Here is a 23,156-nt window from a genome sequence, read left to right as displayed (position 1 = left end):
ATCTCACTATGGTCAAGCACTCATACATATTGGATCATCGAGGTACACATGAGCCTGCAGAGAACAAATGTATAGACTGCTAGGACTGAGATAACATGGAGGCAAAACACTGAGGGTAGAACGTTTTTACAACAACTAGATTAGAGGCCATCCATGTAAATCCCGCCAACGCGCGTTTCGATGCGAGGCCTATTTAGGCTGCATCTTCATCAGGGCGACGTGGACCAGGGGATGGGAACATGTACACTGTAAATAAGAAAGGAGTTTTAGTTGCAATCAAGTCTTTCTAGTAGGTACATCGTAGATAATATTATCTTTAACATTTCAGGGACACATTTAACAAAGGAAGCATGATAACGAGACACTTTTTTCTCCAATATGAGGACATGGATATAAACTTCAGATGCAAATGGTATAAAAACTAGTTCAAAGACATTCATATATTTGATTACATTAAGTGTGTGTTTATGCTCTGAATATGAGGTCACTCTCAGCTATGGGGTTCTTCCTCAATGAAAAGAACACATGGGGCAGAACAAGGATGGGCCCCAGAATATATATACTGTATAGACAGGGGACCAGTGCATTAACAAACATACAATCAGTCACAACAAGAGACAGTTCAGACTTTATGGATAAAAGATATAAGTACCTAATTTCAGGACCCCGCTTAGGATCAGAGAATCAGGGCAGAGTAGGTATAGGAAGATTGTAAGATATCAATGTTAAGTTTATTTGCTGGGGACAAGTAATGCCCACTGGGGGCATAAACGTCTCAGGTAGAGATGGCGGTGGCTAGAAAGAAAATGAGAACACTTTGAAAGAGCTTACCTCTATACACAATGGTGTGAATTTAAGGTGCGATGGGCTTCAAAGGCATCACACCAAGCTCTCTGTGTAGAAGAGTGGATGATTCTTAAAAGGTATCCCGATCAAAGGTAGGAGGGTTAGTAGCAGAAGGGGTCCCAGAGTTTTCTATAGATGAAGATACAATATATCAAATAAGGACAGGAAGGTGGGCCTCAGAGGGTCATCACGATTAGGTCTGGGTGGTTCGGGGAACACAGGTGGGGTAGGCGGATTTACCTAGTAAGACATAGGGTATCCAGACGATGTTATTCTTCTTTTAAGTGCGATGTAAACTGGATCACTTAGATCTTAAAATAAGGGGAGGGGGGAAGAGACCCATAGGCGGTGATGAGGGTTTTAAACACCTAGTGATGCGGATAAAAGGAAAAAAGAAACAGAACAATTCAGTAACCCAGGATATATAGCGGGTCAGTGATAGGTGTGAAAATGGGCAGGGCAGGTAACATATTTACCTAGGGAGATCACCCCCGTGACTGGAGGGTCCCGCTTAAGTAAGAACGGGTCCTCCGGGATATCAGGCGGGAGGAGCATCAAATATATGAATGATTCAATGTCAGGCTCCGAATTATCGGAAAGGTAAGCTCAGTCTTAAAATTGCCGGTGGTTGAGGGGGATCCTGTCAAGGTTGAAGAGACAGGCAAATATTCAGCAAGCTTAGGGGAATCGATCAGGTCACAGATTAAGGAGACAAGCAAATAATCAACGTGCATCGAGGACCAGTCAAGTCGCAGGATCTCTATACGATAGGCTCTTACCTCAGGGGGACGATGTAAATGGCCGCTGGAGTCGGTCGGTGTCTCTCGCTCGTTCCCGGTCAAGCGTAGGTTGTGAAATATATGCGGCGTCTACGGCATCACCGGCGGGGAAGGGCAGGGGGAGAGGGGATTACAGGGAGGATCTGAGGGGGAGGAGTAGAACGATAATTAGGATAAGAAGAAGTAAAAAAAAAAAAAAAAGGGTGGATAAAAGCCAGGGAGCCGGAGTCAGGCTGAGGGTTTTCCAATGCTTACCTGGATCCTCGTAATCAGCGGGAGCCGCGCGGCGACGTCCTCTCTCGGGTGGTGGAGGGCGAGAGAAATATCGAATGTCGGCGGCAACTTATAAAGAATAATTAAGGGGGCCCAATTGGATGATCAGAGGAGGTGCGATATGCGGAAGTGATCACGAAGCATTTTAGGGTCATTTCCTCAGGAAGGAATGAAATAGATTTAGCCACAAATGACGGACTCGTGAATAGGGGAACCTCAATGTGGCAACCATCTTTAAACTGGTAAGCGTTCAGAATAGGGAGGTCACGGGACGATGAGGAGCGGTCGGAATAAGAGACTCTGAATAAGGATCACGTCATGGAACATGTCCTCAGAAAATAAATCATAAGTAAATTCGAAAGGGGAAAAATCACTAATCGGAATCTTTACCCATTTGCTCATCTTATGAAAATCACATATATAAAGGTAGCTATTTAGGGGTATACAAGTACCTAGAACAAACGTGACTATTGGGGGGGTGGTAACCCAACGGCCGAAAAGTAACAGTCGTTCGCACAGGAAAAATAGATTATTCAGGGGGCCAGAGGGGGAGAAGATCATAAGTAAAATCATATCATGTCTGTAGGAGATGGTATAAGGTTCATAGGATAGCATTAGACCATGGGCATTCCTCATTGAGGCCCTTGGATACTGAATTGAATATGAAGATCCAGAACACCTCTCTCTTCTTGCGGAGGTTGACAGGGTCGATTCCTGGTTGCGCCATTATCTTCTCCAAAATGAACCATCAGAGGTCTCTTTCACTGTGGCCTTTGTCCAACCAGTGTGACACCAACGGGGCAGATGTTTTTCTGTTCCGGATGTTGGATTTATGTTCCCCGATTCTCAGGCGGCATTCCCTTCCTGTCTCACCAACGTAGGGCAGATTACAGGGGCAGAGGATGATGTAAATGATGTTGGTAGTTCGACAGTTCGTCATCTTTTTGTTTCGTGCCACTGACAACGTCCGTTCGGTGGTGCTCACTGAATCGCCAATGATGGCGTGAGGGCAAGCATGGCAGGTGCCACATCGGTGGTTGCCAAAGACAGGGTCCAGGATGTTAATGGCCTTTTGAGAGCTGGATGGAACCTCAGGTATTTTCCCCCTGACAAGATGTTTTTTAAAGTTTTTGTTCCTTCTGAACGCAAAAATTGGTCGATCGAGAGGGGTTTGTTCTTTTTCCAAATTGAGCAGGTGCCAGCTGGAATTGATGACCTGGCGGATTTTATGATTCATTTTTTTTTTTTTCAATATATCCTTTATTTGGTTCACAGGATAAGCAAACATGTATCCTACAGTATTTCGTTACATTAAGGCTCAAAAAAAGAAGAAAGTGTATACATGGATCAAGGAGCGAAACATAAGGTACATTGTTTTTTTGCACAATGAAATACAATGGCTGAATCATCGCTCAATCATGCTGCCCACGTTGCCTTGTCGTGATGAATAGGTGAGGATAATAAGAACGAGGAGATATAGGGTTACCAAACTTGGAGGTGTATGGCGTGTGGTGAGATGGTCATCGGATCGTGCAGTGGGGGGGGTCCAGTGGTGGTGTCGTGGTTGATTCGTGCCCATTTCCATGGGACAGAGGGGGCGGTGCGGGGCTAGCGGTGGGCGTGTTGCGCGGGTGAAGCGGGGGCGCGCGGGGGCAGCGCCCGTCCCAACTATGCGTCGGGTGTGCCGGCAGCCTGGCCAACGTCAGCGGTGCCTGGTGTTGTGCACCTATCTCTGTGCTCTCCGCCTGGGGAGGCATGTCCTGCGGGTTCTTCTAGTGTCTGGAATCCGTTGTGGAAGGAGTGTAGCATTTCGTCCCAAAGCGCCGCAATTGGGAATTTACGCAGCCCTGCTGTCTCCTCATTGTGGAGGGATATGCTTTCCGCCTTTGCCCAGTTGTCCAGTGAGGTGCGCCAGTGTTCTGCCCTGGGTGGGTCTGCGCGCTTCCAGTGTTTAGTAATTAGCCTTTTTGCAGTGATGAGGCCAAGGTCCCAGAAACGGGAGGGCACCCTATTGTGTTTGGTTCTGTGGAAGAGGCCCAATAGGCACGCCTCCCACGTGTGTGGGATCGGCATCGCCGTGCTACGCTCCAGTAGCGGCAACACCGACTGCCAGTACGTTTGGATCCATGGACATTGCCACAGCACGTGTAGGAGGTCCGCTCCTTCTGTATTGCATCTCGGGCACCCAGCTGTTGCGCCTGGAAAGTATAAATTTATCCTGTCTGGGGAGAGGTATGCTCGGTGTAGGATATAAAACTGGATCTGTTTAAAGCGTGCGTTGCGGGGAATGTTTTTGGGGCCTGCCAGTATCACCACCCATTCCTTGTCCGTCCAGGCCTTCCCTCTGTCCACCGCCCATTTATCCTGTAGTGGCTGTAAGGTGCATTGCGTGTGGGAGAGCAGTGCTTGGGTTAGCCAGTGTACCACGTGTGTGCCATCTCCCATGACGTGCATGCACTGGATCAATTGGTGTATGGGAGGCTCGTCAGTGATGTTTCCCCATTTCTGTGTGAGCGCCCTGATTATGGAAGCGTGTTTTAAAAACTGTCCTGCAGGTAACCGCGTATCGGCGGCCAGTGTCTCGAAGGGGAGCAGGGCGCCATCAGAGTACAGGTCTGCCATGGTTTCTATGCCCGAGCGTGTCCACTGATCCAGGGCCGCCTCTGTTACAACGGTCGTGGCCTTGGGTGTGCCCAAGAGTGGGAGCGCCGGAGCATACGGTGTAGTGGTTCTGGTGAGCCGTAGGCATCGAGAGTAGCATTTCGCAGCTACTGCTACGTGTAGCTGTGAGTGTTTCCTGGTGCTCGCCATCGGGTGGAATAGTGAGTGTATCTGCAGCGGGGAGAGCGTGTCCGCAGCTGTGGCCGTGTCTTCATGGTTCCTGCCCTAGAGCCAAGCCACCACCCATTGCAGCTGCGCCGCTAAATAGTAGAGTTCCAGGTTTGGTACCGCTAGGCCACCATCGCTAACTGGAATGTACAGTTTTGTTAGTGCCACTCTTGACCTGCCTGTGTTCCAAATCAAGTCTCTAAGCATGGTTTCCAACTCCCTGAAGATGCGGGCCGGGACGTATAGTGGAATGTTAGCAAAGTAGTACAAGAGTCTGGGCAGGACGATCATTTTCGTTAATGTCACCCGGCTCGGCACATTGATGGGGAGAGTTTTCCAAAAGGCGATCTGCGCCCTGATGGATGTTATGGCTCGTGTCAAATTGCCATCTAAAATGTCTGGGGGGTCCTATAAATATGGATTCCCAGGTGTTTGAACGTGGTTTGGTGCCATGGCAACCTCTCGCCACTGATCCTGAGCTCAGGGTCTGGGGTGTTGGGAGCAAATGGGTATGCCCCCGACTTGGCCCAGTTGACCTTTAGGCCCGACATCAGTTCGAACGTTCGGAAGATGTCCGATAGTTCCGGTGGTAGGTGTTCGAGGTCTCTGACGTACAGAAGTAAGTCGTCTGCGTATAGCGATATAATGTGTGTAGCATCCGCCAGTGGAATACCCCACTGTGTGCCGCTAGTACGCATTCGTTCGGCTAAAGGCTCGATCGCCAGTGAGAAGAGTAGTGGGGAGAGCGGGCAGCCTTGCCTGGTGCCCCTCCTGACTCGGATGGCATCGGATAGCAGTCTGCCCGTGCGTACTCTCACCTCAGGCCTCCTGTACAGTAATCGTACCAGCTCAATGAAGTCGTCTCCCTGATCAAACTTACGTAGCACTGCTAGTAAATAAGGCCATTCCACGGAGTCGAACGCTTTTTCAAGGTCTAGAATTAAGCAGCCCGATCTCGGCCAGTTCCGGACCGCGTACTCCTGCACTCGGAACAGCCTCCTTATGTTCTGGGAGGTGCATCTCGTTGGGAGAAACCCGTTTTGATCCTTGTGCACCAAGGCAGGCACCAGGGCCGCCAGCCTGCGTATCAAGGTCGACGCCAGGATCTTGTAGTCCGTGTTCAACAGAGCCAGAGGTCTGTATGAGCCGAGGAGCGTACCGTCCCTTCCCGGTTTGAGGAGAGACACCAATGTTGCTTCATTCATGGATTTGGGTAAGGATGAGTCCTCTAACGCCGCCGAGTATGTTCTGAGCAGTTCAGGGATGAGAATGTCCGAGTAGGCCTTATAGTATTCAGCAGGCAGCCCGTCTGGGCCTGGGGCTTTGCCATTGGAGAGGGCGAAGATGGCGTCACGCAGCTCATCTGCCGCCAACGGCGATCCAAGATCGTCTCGTTGGCTGTCAGTTGGAGTGGGGAGCGCGACTTCGTCTAGGTACGCTGTTATATCTGGCTGTGGATTTCGCAGTTGCGACCGGTACAGCGCCTCGTAGTGTGTCACAAAAGCGGCATGTATGTCCACCTGTGTATACACCATTGTGTCGGCGGCAGGGCTTATCGCCGTCACTGGGGAGGATCGATCTTCCCGTCGTATCAACCAGGCTAACAGTTTGCCTGGCTTGTCGCTATAGCGGTGTGTGCGGGCCGAGTGAGCAGCGTAGTTGACATGTTTTAGTCTGCCCACTAGTTTGTCATGTTCCGCCCTCGCTTCCAGTAGCTCAGTGTTCGCGCCCTCGGATGCTTCCCGTTCTGCACGTAGCAGGTCTGTTTCTAGGTGTTTCAAGTCTGTCTCTATCTGTCGCCTAGCGTGTGCCTGTGTGCCTAGACACAATCCCCTGAGGACCACTTTGAACGCGTCCCATTCCAACTGGGGCATGGAAGCAGTCCCATTGTTCTCCTCAAAGTATTGTGCCGACTGCGCACCTATCGAGGTCTTGAATGGTCCAGGTCTATGAGGTGGGGGTTATGGTCTGAGTGTGTGCGGCCCATGTAGTGTGCCTCCCTGACTACTGGCAGTAGTTCCCTGGTGACCATGTATCTATCGAGGCGTACATGTAAGTCGTGCGCCCCCGAGTAATATGAGTAGATCTTAGTGTCGGGGTTATGGCTGCACCACGCATCTCGCAGGTCCCATTGCGTAGACCAATTTTGGAGGGCACGCGCCGCGTGTTGCGCTGGGGAATTGGGCGGTGGAGGGCGGGAGCGGTCCAGGGTGGGGTCCAGAGTGCAGTTGTAATCCCCACCCAGTATCCACGGGATGCCGTGCCAAGGCGCCAGTGTGTTTGACAAGTGTGCCAAGAAATCCGACAGCCCCGTGTTGGGTGCATAGATCAAGGCCAACACCAGTGGGTTCCCGTCTAACCTGCCCTTGAGAACTACGTACCTCCCTCCGGGGTCCACTAGTGTTTCCAGTGCGGCCCATGGGGTGCCCGGGCTTATCCACACCAGTGTCCCTCTAGCGTAGGAAGAGTGATGCGTTGCATACAATTGTCCCCGCCATCTGCGTCGCAGAGTGTTGACCTCCGTCTCGCAGAGGTGTGTCTCTTGTAAGAGGGCTATCTGTACATGATGGCGTTTGAGGTATGAGTAAATTTGGTATCGCCTAGATGGTGTGTGCATACCCCTCACGTTCCAGGTACATATTTTAATCACAGACATTACAGTTCTTTAGCAACTCCCCCGACCCACACCCCCGCATGTTCCACATGTCCCGCATTCCCCACCACGCGTCCAATACATCCACTGTTTGTCAGGAGTACATTCAGTCTTGCACGCCATAGCATTATTATAAAGAGGGGGGGGGGGTGAATAACACGGCTAGTGGAACAGTTAGCCATTTAACAAGATTAACATGTGGAATGCCAAAAGGTCGGAGGCCAAACATGCTCCCGTCCATGCTCTCAAGGAGAGTAACAAAGTCTAGTTCTGGGGGCTGCTATGCAGTGCTCGCTATAGCGATAGATCGAATGTTTACAGAGTCATTCTATGAGGGTTGCCCCCCTTCCCGGGAGGTGTATGGTAGCCCAGGCCACATGCGATATACAGGGGAATGGTACAGTTATGTAGTAAACACCATACATTACGTGTCTTGATCAGTCGGTTGTGGAGCAGGTGTTCTCAGGAGCAATGGGCTGATTGTTCAGTGGCTGCCAAAGTGTCACCAGGCCTGTATACGTATACGTCAGAAAAAGGGGGGAATTGGCCCAGTTATCGGCTCCCGGCGTGCAGTGGGGGCTGGATGCAGCGCCCGCTGGTCCGAGGGTCCCAGCCGGCCAGTGCTGCACAACGTGGGTCCGCGGTCTCCTCGTGGGTAGCGCCGCAGGTTTCCATAGTGAGCTCAGGGGGGTCGTGTCTCATGGGTCGATCAACTGATGTAATCCGAAGTCTGAGGAGTGACGTCCGGCCCAGCTTCTGTCGCCACACCACCCCTTGTTGTAAATATTTTTGTCCACCCTAAGCGTGGAAGGGTATTCTCAGATGTGAGACCCTTGCTCATTGCACCATCAGGATTCAAGCAAACCGGGCCGAAGACGGCTGTAATGCCAGAAACCGGTCCCCGGGAGCTTGTTTCCTTCCCAGTGTAAGAATTGGCTTCTGTAGTTTGGTTTGCCCTGTTCCCATCATGCACTGGGACAGGAACAGACTAATTTGCATACAGCCAGGCTCTGAAACTGGGATGGTGCAGTGAGCTAAAAAACGGTGTTGGATCTAGCCCTGATCTCTTGACTGGGTGAGAGCTTTCTGCTTAATTCAGAGACTCTGTCCCTCACCACCCCTTGTTGTAAATACAGAGTCCGGCACACCATAGATAGCTTCGCCGTCGCTGGGAAGGTCCCGTCCGCTGCCACCTGCTGGCTCGCTCAGTGCGGAGGCGCGACTGAGTTCCATCACGAGGCGGAGGGCATCTTGTTTTTCCTGCTGTGCAGCGTCTGCTGGTGGAGGTGTCCTTGGTGCTCCGCCCGCGCCCGTCTGTGTCCGTTGCCGAGGTCGGTGCCGCCTCTTGCTCCCGCCAGGTTGGCGCCCGCCAGAGCGATCCGCTGGCGCTCTGGGGGCAGAGTCCGTGCCACTGTCCAGCCATGCCTCCACCACGTCAGGATCCGTGAAGAAACGCGTTCGCTCACCGGCTATCACTCTCAGTTTTGCCGGGAATAACAAGGAGTATTGCAGGCCTTGTTGGCGCAGACGTCTTTTCACAGCTAGGAAAGAGTGTCTCTGCCTCTGCACTTGTATGGTGTAGTCCGGGAAGAACATCACCTGTGCGTTATCAATTCGCACTTCGTGGAGTTTGCGTGCCTCACGGAGGATTGAGAGTCTGTCTCTGTAGTTCAATATGCGGAGATGCATGGGCCTCGGGTTGGAGCCTGTCGCCAAGGGTTTGGTGGGAACCCTGTGGGCGCGCTCTACTACGAAGTGAGGCGAAAGTGAACCCTCTGGTAGGATAGATGTCAGCCAGCGCTCCATGTGCTCCTCCGGGTTCTTCCCTTCCCATTTTTCCGGAATTCCAACCAGTCGCACGTTATTTCTTCGTGCCCTGCCTTCCGCGTCTTCGGCCCTGTCTTCTAGGAACTCCACCCTGTTTAGCAAGTCCTGTATGTGCTTATGCGATTGTCCTGCTTGGGGCTTCACGGTACCTTCCAGGGACGTGGTACGGTCCGCAAGTTTTTTATGATCCTCCCGCAGGTGTGTAAGGTCTATGGCCACACTGTCAATTTTGGTGGCCAGGGAGGTACGAGTGAGTTGGATAGACTCTTCCAGTCTTTCCATGGCCGCAAGCATGGTGTCAAGTTTCGCCGCTGTCTGGTCCTGTTCGGCGGTCTTGCCAGATTTGTCCATCTTGCCCCTGTTATTTCCGCCTCCAGTGCCGGTTCGTGCTCTGGTCCCGTTAGACTTCAGTGCCCAGATCAGCTGTCAGCGCCCCTAGCGAGGCCCGCAGCGGGGTGGTACTCGGTGGGTGGGTAGGGTTCGGACCTGCTGAGGGCTGGGGATCGGGGCTGAGTCTGTAAGGGGGTCCCCAATGGTAGGTCGGTGGACCGTGTGCTCGGTCTTGTGGTGGCGGTTGCTGGAGATTGGGTCCGGATGGACACACCGTTAGGCCCGCTCCCACCGGCCGGCTGTGGCACGTTCCTCCCAAGCCACTCGCTATGGTCCGATCGGGTTCACCAGTTGTCTGCGTGCTCCCTGGTGTGCCACACCTCTCGATGCCACAGGCGGGGTGGGCTGAGTTCGCCCCGTGAGTTTGTTACCGTTCCGCCCGGTCCAGCCTTCGTTGGGCATGTGGTGGTGACCTTTTGCATGCAGGTGGCGGCCAGATGGGCTGCCTCCGATGACCTTTGTTGTCCTCCGCCTGTGAGGTAGTGGCCCGGCTCCGGTCCTCGTCTGTGCTAAGGGCAGTATAACTTACTTCCACTAGGGCAGTGTTATAGGCGTCCTGCCGTGGCCTTGCCCGGGGGTCCGATCTCGGGTGCCTGTGCGTGTCGGTGCTGCGCACGTGGTATGGGCCTCAGGGTCTTACTTCTGATCTGGAGTCCGCACCGTCGTCAGTTTCAGGGCGTGTTGCTCGCCCCTCGGGCATTTGCGTGCCTCTGGTGCTGGTGGTGGCGAGGGTTTCGCGCCGCAGCCGTTGCGCTGTATGTTTGTGGCCCTCGACCGGGGCCTGCTGCCTCCGTGCACCGTCACTCTCACGATATTCAGGCTCTCAGACATTCGGGCCAGGTCGCTCACCTTCTGTCACTCCGTGTGGCTGGGCCACGTGGCGTCTGATGTGGGGAGGCTTGTCCGGGCCTCTAAGCATGCCCAATGTCTGCTACCAGTCCCGGGCTTTTTTTTTTTCCCCTTCTCAGCCTCCCTTCTACCCGGGCGACCCCGGGCGCCGCTGTGTAGGGGGCGCCGCGTCCACCCGCTGATGAGGACGAGCTGTAGGTGGCCCTTGCTGTGGGTGTGCGCGGTCTGGGGGTGTTTTTGTCGTAGGCCGCGCCTTCGGGCCTACCTCCGTCTCTGGATCCCCGGTGTTTCCTGGGCGCACGCCAGGCTTGGGGCCGACATACGCGGTAGCAGCTCCTCGGTTTTCCCCGGTGCGGTGTGGCAAGTCCGATCGGCACCAAAGTTGGACAGATGCCGTGTCGGGCAGTGTGGGCCACGCGCCGGTGGTTTTCGGCCGGCTCTGCCGAGTAATTCTCCGGATAAGTGCGCCGGGAAGGGGAGCTCGGCACGAGCTCTACCCGCAGGCGTCCATTCGCGTTGTGCGCTAAGCCACCGCGGATTTTATGATTCATGTTGGAGTGTCTGGTGATATAAACCAGTCGCTCCATGGGTTCCGGTATGGAAGGTTCAAATATCAGGTCTCGATTGGCATATCTGGCCCTTTTAAACGAGTCCTTAATGAGTTTTCTAGGATAGCCTTGATGTAACAGCTTTTCCTTCAGGATGTCAGATTGTTGAAGATAATCGCTCATATCAGTGCAGTTCCTTCTAATACGGAGGAATTGACTGTATGGGATGCTATCTTTTTGGTTTCTTGGATGAAAGCTCGGATATTGTAACAGGGTGTTCCTGGCCGTGGGTTTAGTATATAGGGAAACTTTTAACAGATTATCCTGATGTTCTACCCAGATGTCCAGGAATTCAATCCTTTGGTGACTGGTGAAGCGTAGGTTGGGGTCAGCTGCATTCAACCATAGAATGTATTCCTCCAGGGACACATGGTCCCCCCTCCAGATCAGAAAAATATTGTCGATAAATCGACGCCAACCTCTGACATTTTCATGGAAGGGGGCCATTTCGTTGAAGATGTTAACACGTTCAAATTCTCCCATGTATAGACAGGCGATACTTGGGGCACAACTGGCCCCCATGCTGACGCCGTTGGTTTGTTTGAACAGGGTATTATTGAAATCAAAATAATTTTCCAGAAGGACCAATTCCAGACACTGCAGGATGAATTCCGTGTTAGTGATGTCATTTCTGGTAAGGAGGATATTTTCTATAGTATCGTAGGCTCCTTTCTGAGGGATGTTTGAATAAAGAGATTCGACATCAAGAGTTACAAGTAACTCTCGATTGTCAAAGAACGAGGTGCCTTCCACTAAACTGATAAAGTGTCCTGTGTCTTTTACATAGGATTTAAGTACCATGACCAGGGGTTGGAGAAACTTGTCTATATACTTAGACAGGGGTTCAGTTGCGGACCCAATGGTGGATACTATGGGTCGGAAGGGTGGATCATTGCAGTCCTTGTGCGTTTTGGGCACCCCATATATGATGGGGATCCTCGTGTTGGTTTGCAAGATGAGCCTGTGATTAGAATATCAGGCAAGGCCTCTCTGCTGATTGATCACTACTGAATAGTTGCAAGTGGTTTGTACTTGGCACGGATTCCAATCTTATGACGATAGCTGCGAGTGTCAAGATGCTACGATCTTGAGCCTTGAGAAACATAGAAAACAATAGTTTGGATTTCATGCACTAATTCATGCAAACACAAACCAATATATGGACTGTGCTATGTCACTGTGGGAGCTTTCTTGGGTAATAAAAAAAACAGAGCACTGACCGAAGATGCATAGAAGGAGCCAGGTTACATAGACATGGGGCATAATGTGTCATGTGAGGCATATATGCATCATAAATCACACTAAGGATCCAACGGAGAACCCAAATGTGAGTGTATCACTCCCTAATAGTAAATTAAATTCACAAAAGATATGACTCTAACAACTAGGGGGCGGTTCGGTTGAAGAAAAATATTTCTTTATAAAGACGACCTCACTCACCCGAAGGTGACATGCTTCATCATGTGGCTCCCTCCTCACACTGGGGCCGCAAGGTCCCAGTTGTGGGCTACAACTCTCAACCGAGTGAGATAGGTGGAGAGGAGCTGAGGTGTTTTCAATAGGGGACGCCAAATTAGGAATGTGAGTGAGGGGCAGAGTGCTAAAGAAGATGTCTGAAAAGGTTAAAACAATCTCACGGGACCCTATACGTTTTATTCAATGGTGTCCCTGGATAGAGTTAAAAGAAAAGATGACTGGGGGTTCAAAACAAATATACCCCCTCAGTGGTCAACATGTTTCTGCCTTCAATTGACTCCAACTGGAGTTCCTGGAGAGATAATGATCTCTCATCACTACGGTTATTAAATCCGAGACGCGATAGGCGGAAATTACGTAGAACTTTGTTGACATCCATACCGCTTGGAATCATTGGAAACGTAGTTTTCCACTAAGTCACCACAAAATTAACACAACTCGAGTCTAGATATGTACGCGACTCAACATAAAAAAATGACATGAATTAACATGTATTCACAAGTTTTCAAATACAAAGGTATTTTTTCTTACTATATATACACAGTTCAAGACGCTCACCTGGATTGGTTAGAGAAGAAAACCCATACAAAACAGAAAAAATATTGAAATATTGGCAAACTGCTAACCGTGGACAAACAAGATAGGCTCACCATATAGCACAGTTTATCCTGGATGGGTGAAAAGAATCATAACCTACTAACCGAGAAACTGAGATGGTATCTCTTTTAAATGGGGTACATCTACATCAGATTACATATCCGGGTGGTCTCAAAACAGAGCTAGAAGAGGGATCATCTGCCCAGACTGGTCCAGGGGGTATCGTCATTTATTCCCTGGGTGTTGCAGAGAAGTCAAGAAATCCACCTCTGTTCCCTGTGGAACAAAACTGATTCATGGGTGCTCATCTCGTTAACATATCTCAGCTTATCAGTGATCATCCAGTGAATGTCATTCTCGGTGTGACCTGCACTGAGGAAGTGTTGTATTAGTTTGGTGTTGTCTTTCTTACACCTGATGGAACTATGATGCACCCCTAACTTCCGTTTCACCTATTATGGTCATCCCTATATAGAAGAGATTGCATGGGCAACGTAAGAGATAGATCACCCCTTCCTTGTTGCAATTAGTCAAGGAGTGTAGTACCCAGGGAGTGTTGAGACCCAGATCTACAGATAGTAGTCTTGATGTAAATGCACAGATGGAGCATGAGCCACAGGGATGGTGTCCCTTTGCAGGTGTGGTTGACCATAGTGTTTTCTGTCTAACCAAAGGGGGGGGGGGGGGGGGGCATTCCGTGGACGTGTGTGTACTACTATGTCCTTGATGTTTCGACTACCTTTCAGAGCAAATAGAGGTTTCAGTAGTTGTTTAGAACCAGTGTTTAGTATGTGCCATCTCCTGTTGATTGATCTTTTCACTATATCTGTCAGATGGCTGCAAGTACTGACACATACTAAACGATCCATTAAACTCTTTGTAACCGTGTCAAGTAGAGCTTCCCGATTGTTATTTCTTGCTCTCTTGCATGCTCTTTGTATGACAAAGGTAGGGGAAGCACGTTGTTCTAACTGGAAACTCAATTCAATTCAATTCAAAAGTCTTAATTTCGACGATGAGTCATAAAAGACAGCAATAATATACAAAATTTCAGCTGATTAAAATACATCTACATAATCAAAAGTAAAAAGGCATTCATTACAAAATCCAGTAGGGTTAAAGACATCCCAGGGCTTGGTGGCAGATCAACTATCCGTATCACAGATTAAAAAAATAATTTACATCCAGTTAGTTATAAGGTATTGTACATTAACAATTCTGTTATACACATTTGCTAAACTTAAGATCATCTAAAAAAGAGACTACAATTAAAATATATATACAGAAGAAAACTAAAAAAGTCATCTCAGACAAGATTTAATTAAACAAATTCTCCATGACCAATGTAAGAATTTAGCAACTGCTATAACCACAGGCTAAGTAGTATCTGTTTTAAGAATTCTTAGAGCTTCACAGTCAGTTTGAATGCTAAGCTGGAGACAGATGGGTCTCAGCCACACCCGTCTTGGAACTTTATACACAGGGCAACAAAATAAAATATGACCGATGGTCTCCTTTAAGGTGGGGCAGAAAGGGCAGGTGGTAACAAGTCCTTCTCTCCATTTACAAGTAAAAGAATTTGTTGGTAAAGTTCCCACCCTAAATTGATGGTATCTCTTTCTAGCCTCCGGGACAGTAATATAGTCCCAGTACCCCTCTAACACAGGTAGATGTTTTAGTTCCAGAAACTCTGTCGTCAATGACTGACCAATAGTCGAGCCAAATCTCTTCAATGTTACCAAGCTCCAGTAAAGGTCTCTTAGGACCTTCTAGGGGGGAAGGTGTTTGCTATGGGGTCCTCCCATAGGCTGACCAAGCCCATGGCAGAATAAATAGACTTTACCTCACACAGCCCTGGATTTTGTGGGCCTTATCAGCATTTCTTACATCTATAAAAGCCCTTGCGTACTGGGAGAGTTCTGGGGTAACCCACAATCTCCTCCGGTATGCCACTGGTCTATAGTGGGCCTTATCTTCCAGTCGCTGAATGCCTAGATCATAGAAGAGAGGGGTCAACGGGGTTGATGCTGGAAGACCCGTGACCCGACGAAAAAACTTGTTTTGAGACCCAGTCAAATGAGATAAGTTACTATATCCCCACAGTTTAGCCCCATATAGAACTGCCGAGGCTATTTTGGCATCATAAATTTGCAGTAGAGGCGTTATTGGCCTAGTGTGGGAAAGAAAAAATTCCTTAATTAGGGCTCCTGATAGCTGAGCATGCTTAATAGTCAGGTGTGTAACATGTGGTTTCCAATCTAATTTGGAAGCAAGGTTAATGCCCAGATACGAAAAAACCTGAGTCTGCTCTAGTCTGACCCCTGGAAACTCAGTGTATGGGCATGTTCTTTAAATTTCTTTATCTCTATACAGTTTTGCCGAAGTCGCAGAAACTGACCCAACGGGAGATTGTTCCTGAATGAGTGGGGATGGAAACTGGTGTAATTCAAAAGGGAATTCCCAGCCATGGGTTTAGTGTACAGTTCAGAGTAAATGCCTCCATCTTTCGGATACAGTAACAGGTCCAGAAATGGTAGAGAGTTTTCTGAACTCATAGGTGAACTTCAGATGGGGATTTCTCAAATTCAACCAGTTTGCAAGGGTGTTAGGGAGGACACTGAACCTTACCAGATTATCAGAATGTCATTGAAATGTATTTGGTCCTGTGAGATAGTTTTAACCTTTTCAGATATCTTCTTTAGCACTCTGCCCCTCACCCACATTTCTCATTTGGCGTCCTCTATTGAAAACACCTCGGCTCCTCTCCACCTATCTCACTCTGTGAAGACTTGTAGCCCAAACCTGGGACCTTGCGGCCCGGTGTGAGGAGGGGGCCCCATGATGAAGCATGTCACCTTCGGGTGAGTAAGGGTTCTCGTCTTTATAAAGAAATACTTTTCTTTAATCAAACCCGCCCCAACTTGTTAGAGACCGTATCCTTTGTGAGTTTGAGGCATATATGCATACCTGTATGTAATTTATGTCAATGCATTACAACCTTACAGCCAGACCTATTGGCTTTGCCGCATTGGCAGTGCTTGTTCTTGTCGGCAGAGGGCCCTCACCACATCCTCTCTCTGCATGTTTAACAACCCCATCTGTCCTGATCCATTGCTTTGCGGTGTTCCTCCACGTTTCTGCCCCTTTCCATCCTGCTCAGCTTTCTTTTCTTTTTTTAAAAACTATTTTACTTTTAATAGCACAAAAGCTGTTGAGTGCTACTAGTCTGCTCTTTCTTTTGCGCTTTCACATGCATTTTCATGTTACTGTTCCTAGTGGCTGTTGGCCATGTTAGAATGGTAAAATATATATATATTTTTTAAATGTCTGCATTCATGGTGGTACATATGGGCACACGGCAGCCACAATAGAAATAAATCATTCCGAAATGGTTGCTTTTTGCTAGCGTATGTGCACCTTTTTCATAAAGCATGCTCATGATGTTTGTATCAGCGGCCAGTTTGGCTTTTTTTATTTTTTTATTTTAGCATTTCACTGTGGTCGGAACAGTTTAGAACAGTAAATTAAAATGCATTTTCAAAGCTAGTACATTGACACTCACTTGTTTACCAGTCTGTGTTTGTTTTTGACTTTGTTGTCCTCCTTAGCCATACTGAACAGCATAAGGGATGGTATACACCATCACTAAAAACCTTTGGCAAATTCAATATGTCCTAAAGGCACCACCTATTGGCTTTTCCAATGTTTGTTTAAAGTGAAGCTTTAATTATGCTCTGTGACCTGCCTTTTCTTTCAACTGTTAGCTCTGGAAGCAGGCATTGTGATATCTGAGTTTAGCTGTAATAAGTTATTTAAGTGATCAGGGACATCACAGGATGCCTGTAATAGGGAAATTAGAGACTGCCTTTTATACAGGGATTGCAGGTTCCCATGTTATGTAAGCAAATTAAATGTAGATACTTTAGTAGTCAGACTACATTGCTGCTCTGTATATTTTCATTTCACCTATCAACATGTAGTAACCTTATCTGCCTAGTCACATAAGAAATATCTAGCCACTCATGTGAAAATGTCATTCTTTTTATTGTGCTTTTCTCTTTTATTAAGACTTTAGTTACTAACTGGTGTATTTTCTATAAATCAACCTGCCCAGCCTAACTTGATGGTTTGTCTTACAGCTACAATTGATGTCAAGCGAAACATATTTGACTTGTGCACAGATACCAAGGACTGCTACCTAGCAGTCATAGAGGTAAGGGCACGAAAGACAAAATGTATTTTTGCCTCCTCTTGACTATATCTGCTATATAATTTATAGAGGGATGTAGGGAGCACTGTTCCTAAAGTTGCTTAAGAAAAGGGGTAGTGAGCTGATGGAGAAGAAAATGTGCATAAGAAGTGAATCTATTATTATGTTTTGTAAATATTTCTTGAAGATGGGCCAGAATCTTGCTAGTTCAGCACCCATCTTGTCTGCTCAGTGCACAGTAGCTATCACTTACCCAGTTTCCTTCCCAATTTATTTTTGCCAGTTCAATTCCAGGTTGATGAATGCCAGCTTTCTGAATCATGTTTGAGTTAAGAAGTCAGGATTGCTTTGATCGTTCTTCTTTGTTTTTCTCTTGTTGCTGGATTTGTCCCCATACCACATTGTCTATGTTTTAGTGTTATTTTTAAACATTCAGAGTTTTTTTTAATTGTTTTTTTTTGTTCTGGGTGGCAATACTGCAAACATTTGTTCGTTTTTCCTTTTCCAGTGGTTTGAAAAACTTTTACTTATTTACTGTGTCCATTCCTTATTGTTTAGTTTGGTATGCTTTTTCATAAACTACTCCAAATTCAGGATACATATTTACTTGGTTATGGTGTAAAGGTGTTCAATTCAATTAAATTATGAACTGTTGTTTCATTTCCTTTTTATTATTAAAGGAAGTCTGACAGTCTAATTCAATTATTAAGAGGTCAATATATGGGATCAGCACAATCTGAGTCTTCATAAGACTGAGCCCAAACCAGTCAAACGTATGTGAGACAGAGTTCCAAGTTAAGCCTTATAGGTTTATTCACAATTGAAATCAATACAGACAGCAGAAAGTAATTAGTTGGTCAAATATGAATTAGGTCAAATAAAATAGTCAGAGTCATGATCTACTAGAAGACTAACATAAGTCAGTATGTGAAGAAAGCCAAAGCCAGAACTAAGTGAAACTCAAATGACAGGCTAGCTTAAAGTCTGTACAGTTACTAACTCAAATGAAGTCTGGCACATATCCCAATAATATAATCTGTTATAGGGTTTTTAACAGAAATGTTACACATGTTTAGTGGTGAGATGTGATGTAATAAGGTTGAATTGGCAATCATTCACGCAAAAGACAGTGAATGCCCTAAACGTGTTTTTTACTGCAAACCTTTGTTGTTATTGATTTATTTTTTTCAGGTTTTATTATGTTAATAACAAAATAATTCAAATGGGCAAAAGCCTTTTACAGCATATGCAGAGATAGTTTACCAATAGTGTTTTCAGAACCACTTCCCAAGCACGCAGTGAACAGATCATTTCAGACTTATATGGGGGAATTTAAGCCTGTTCTTCTAACACCCATGCCGTCCCAACTACAACACAACCCCAAACACCAGGTGTACCGTTCACTTATTCTTGTGTGTCTGTGACTGCACGGATGTTTCCCCTGCAGACCTAATGTAATTTGTAGAGTCATCACTCTTCTGACTCACCCTGACGCTCGCGCTACGCGGCCGGGGGTTCGGGTGACACCGCCCACGCGGCTCGGTCGGAGTCGCGGGCGTCGCGGCCAGCTCCACACTCTCCAGTCCCTGGGCAAGATGCGACGCCGGGGGAGATCGTTTGCTTCCTCGTGGCCATGAGGAACCTCTCTTCCCCGACGGGTTCCGCTGCGCCTTCGGACCCAACGGACCCATCTGGCGCCCCTAACGGGTCGGGGGCTTCGGCCCAGATGCCGTTGGGTGCTTCGGCCCCGAAGCCGGCGGCGCCTTCGGGCCTGGCGCCGCAGGGCCCCTCTGGATCCGCTTCGGGATCCGGGTCATCGCCGGTTGACCTAACGACCTCACCGGCGCCGGTCCCTCAGGTGTCACCTCCGGCGCCGTCCTCGGGCGGCGCCGTCCCCGATGCCTCCCTCGCTCCGGTTCCGGCGTCGGAACGGCGCCGCTTTCGACGCCGCTTGGGGAGTTTAGCTTCTATGAACCGGCCTCATCGTTTGACAACCCTGACTATCAGGGGATGGGTGAAGAGGAGTATTGGGAGGGGTCTGAGGACCCTCTGACCCGAGAGTGTCAGTCTCAAGAGGACTGGACAGGTGGACTTGGGGATGCCAGTGGTCTGGACACATCACCAGACACTGGCTTTGTCTCACCTCCTACCGTGGCTACGGAGGAGGGGGCAACCTACAGTGTGGTGTTGATGAGGGCAGCCAAGGCCTTGGGCCTTGAGCTCCCCATCGCGGCCGTGAGGACTAACTTCCTCACTGGGGTCCTTAAACCGCAGTCAAGCTCGGCCGAGCCTCTGCTGCCGTTTAATGAGGTCTTGACCGACGTTCTTTTTGGCACTTGTTCAAGGCCCGCTACGGGTTCGCTCGTAGATAGGAACCTGGCCAGACGCCACCGCCCGACCCCGGGCGACCCATGTTTTCTGTCCACCCACCCCACCCCCGAGAGCCTGGTCATCCAGGCATCAAATTCTCAGACCACATTCCCGTCGGCTCCGCCGGACAGGGAATCAGAGGTATGAGCAGTACGGCAAAAAGGTATTGTCCTCCCTAAGTCTGGGACTGCGGTCTTCCAACACCGCATGCCTCTTGGGCCTCTACACCCACTCTCTGTGGGATACGATCGCGGAATTGCTGCCAGAGTGTCCGTTGGAGGTACGGGCCGAACTCGGCCAAGCCCTTGTGGAGGGCCGGGATGCAGCAAAATATTGTATCTGATGTGGGCTGGATACTACCAACTCACTAGGTAGAGCGATGGCAACGACAGTGGCGATTCGTCGCCACGCCTGGTTGAGGTCCCCCAACTTTTCAGCCGATGTCCAAAACACACTGATGGACATGCCGTTTGATGGCCGTCGCCTTTTTGGCGACAAGGCAGACCATGCACTTGAGCGCTTTAAGGACTCCAGGGCTACGGCCAAGTCCTTGGGCATCTCGGCCCTGCGCCAGCAAACGGGGGCCTTCCACTCCACTCCTTTCGTGGCCAAGGAAGGGGCGCCCCCACACGTGCTGCCAGCCACGCACCGCAAACTAACATCCAGCGCGGTGGTGGCTGTGAAAATCGCCCCTGGAGGCGGTCGGGGACAATGGCGAGGCCAGTCCACACCCTCCCGGGCAGCATCTGCCTCAAAACCCTCCTAGTCCGTGCTTTTCGGCCCATGTCACGCCAGTAGGGGGCAGGGTTCGCCATCACCACTCCAACTGGCGCACTGTCACATCGGACAGGTGGGTGCTGCAAATCGTCCGAAGGGGCTACTCACTCCCCTTCGAGGCGACCCCTCAAGCCATGCCACCGCAACACCACCGCGTATCGGGGGATCATTTGCGGCTTCTGCAGGAGGAAGTTTCGGCCCTCTTGGCCAAGGGTGCCATCGAGCACGTTCCTGGGCCAGAAGTTGGGTGTGGTTGCTACTCCCACTACTTTCTGGTACCCAAGAAGGGCAAAGGGGGCCTACGCCCTATCTTGGACCTACGGAATGTTAACGGCTTCCTCAGGAAGGAGAAGTTCGAAATGCTGACACTGGCTCAGGTCTTAGCTGCTCTGGACCCAGGAGACTGGATGGTAGCGTTGGACTTGCAGGATGCTTATTTCCACATCCCCATCCTGCCGGCCCACTGGCACTACCTGCGGTTCACGGTAGGCCACCAGCACTTTCAGTTTACCGTGCTCCCCTTCGGCCTTACCAGCGCCCCATGGGTGTTCACGAAAGTGATGGCGGTGGTCGCAGCTCATCTGCGCAGGTTAGGGGTTTCAGTCTTCTCCTACCTCGACGACTGGTTGTTGAAGGTCGTCAGCCCCCTCCAGATGACGGCAGACCTTTTGCACCAGCTGGGGTTCTCCATCAATGTGCCGAAGTCACACCTGTGTCCCTCTCAGAAGCTCCTTTTCATCGGAGCGGTTCTCGACTCGGCGCAGTTTCGGGTTTACCCACCCGAACAGCGGGTTCGGGATATACAGGCTCTGATTCCAATCTTTCAGCCTTTATCCCGAGTTTCGGTCAGGTTGACGCTGCGGCTTCTGGGGCTGATGGCTTCCTGCATCCTTCTGGTGCATCACGCCCTTTGGCGGATGTGGGCTCTGCAGTGGGACCTGAAGTTTTAGTGGGCCCAGCATCAGGGCAATCTGTCCGACCATGTCCTGATCTCGGAGGGCACCGCGAGACAGCTGCAGTGGTGGCTCACGGACCGCGATTGGGTCAGCGGCAGATCCCTCTCCCTTCCCCAACCGGAGCACGTAGTTGTGACGGACACGTCGCTCCAGGGCAGGGAAGGCCACATGGGAGAGGCGGAGATCAGAGGCCTCTGGTCTCCGGCGGAGTCCCGGCTCCATATCAACCTTTTGGAGCTGCGGGCGATTCGTTTAGCACTGAAGGCATTCCTCCCCTCTGTCCCGGGGAGTGTGGTGCAGGTGTTCACGGACAACACCACCGCCATGTGGTACTGCAACAAACAGGGCGGGGTGGGGTCCTGGACCCTCTGCCAGGAGGCTCTGCGCCTTTGGCAGCGGATGGAACATAAGGGTGTGACCCTGGCAGGTTCTCTGAACGCCAGGGCGGACGAACTCAGCCGCCGGTGCATGATGGATCGCGAATGACGTCTGAACTCGGACGTGGCACAAGGCCTCTTTCAGCAGTGGCGAGAGCCTTGGTTAGATCTATTCGCCACCGAAGAGAACGCGCAATGTCATCAGTTCTGCGCGCTGGAATTTCCAAGGCGGCACTCGCTCAGAGACGCTTTTCGTCGCGAGTGGAGTTGCGGTCTGTTGTACGCCTATACCAATTCTGCCCAGAGTGCTAAAGAAGATCAAGAGCGACCGGGCACAAGTCATCCTTGTGGCTCCGGACTGGGCACGAAGGTACTGGTATCCTGAGCTTCTCAGTATGTCAGTCAATCCCCCGGTTCGTCTGCCTCTTCAGGAGGACCTTCTGTCGCAGCAGCAGGGGACGGTCCTCCACCCGAACCTGTCCAGTCTCAACCTCCATGCTTGGAGATTGAGCGGCGACAGTTGAGGCCATTTGACTTGCCTCCTGAAGTCTGCAACATCATTCTGGCAGCCAGGCGTCCCTCCACAAAGTCGGTATACGCCTGCAGGTGGAACAGATTTGTGGCATGGTGCACAGCAAAGGCTGTGGATCCTCTCTCTGCCCCTCTTTCTGAGGTTCTTCTCTTCCTTCTTTCTCTTGCCCAGCAGGGCTCTGCTCTGGGCACTATCAAGGGCTACCTTTCTGCTCTTTCAGCCTTTTTGAGGCTGCCTGGTAAACCTTCTTTGTTCAAGTCCCCTGTTGTTAATCGATTCTTGAAAGGCATCACACATACGTTTCCACCTGTTCCCTTTGTGATGCCTCAGTGGGACTTGAACCTGGTTCTTACTTTTCTGATGTGTGCTCCCTTTGAGCCACTTCACAACTGTCCTATCCGCCTTCTTACCTTGAAGACTGCCTTCCTGGTTGCCATCACCTCTGCCAGGAGAGTGAGTGAGCTCCAGGCTCTATCCTCTACACCTCCTTTCCTTTCTGTCCATCCGGACAAGGTTGTGTTGCGGACAAGGCCCTCTTTCCTGCCCAAGGTAGTCGCAGCCTTCCACATCGAGCAGTCCATCACCTTGCCCACCTTCTTTCCGCCTCCGCATCCCTCAAAGGAGGAAGAGCGGCTCTAGCGTCTGGACCCAAAAAGTGCGCTCTCTTACTATCTGGATCGCACACGCCAGTTCTGGGTGGATGACCAACTCTTTGTTGGTTACGTGGGCGCTAAGAAGGGAAAGGCAGTGCACAAGCGGAACATCGCGCGGTGGATCATCTTGTGTATCCAGGCGTGTTACTCCTTG

At 50.0% G+C, this 23,156-nt stretch overlaps 1 protein-coding gene across 5 annotated transcripts in view; it reads left to right on the top strand.

Annotated features, from left to right (window-relative positions):
* The window catches only part of DCAF1 (DDB1 and CUL4 associated factor 1), a 1,123,544-nt gene that overhangs the window by 880,652 nt on the left and 219,736 nt on the right, over positions 1–23,156 (top strand). For all 5 annotated transcript variants that reach the window (XM_086938831.1, XM_086938834.1, XM_086938833.1 and 2 more), the window contains exon 21: positions 17,267–17,340. In XM_086938831.1, the coding sequence (XP_086794957.1) occupies positions 17,267–17,340 (74 nt within the window). The remainder of the gene's footprint in view (positions 1–17,266; positions 17,341–23,156) is intronic.

Source organism: Lissotriton vulgaris, chromosome 9 (assembly GCF_964263255.1).
Source record: "Lissotriton vulgaris chromosome 9, aLisVul1.2, whole genome shotgun sequence".
In the NCBI taxonomy this organism is placed as follows: Eukaryota; Metazoa; Chordata; class Amphibia; order Caudata; family Salamandridae; genus Lissotriton; species Lissotriton vulgaris.
This window is presented reverse-complemented; position numbering and strand designations above follow the sequence as displayed.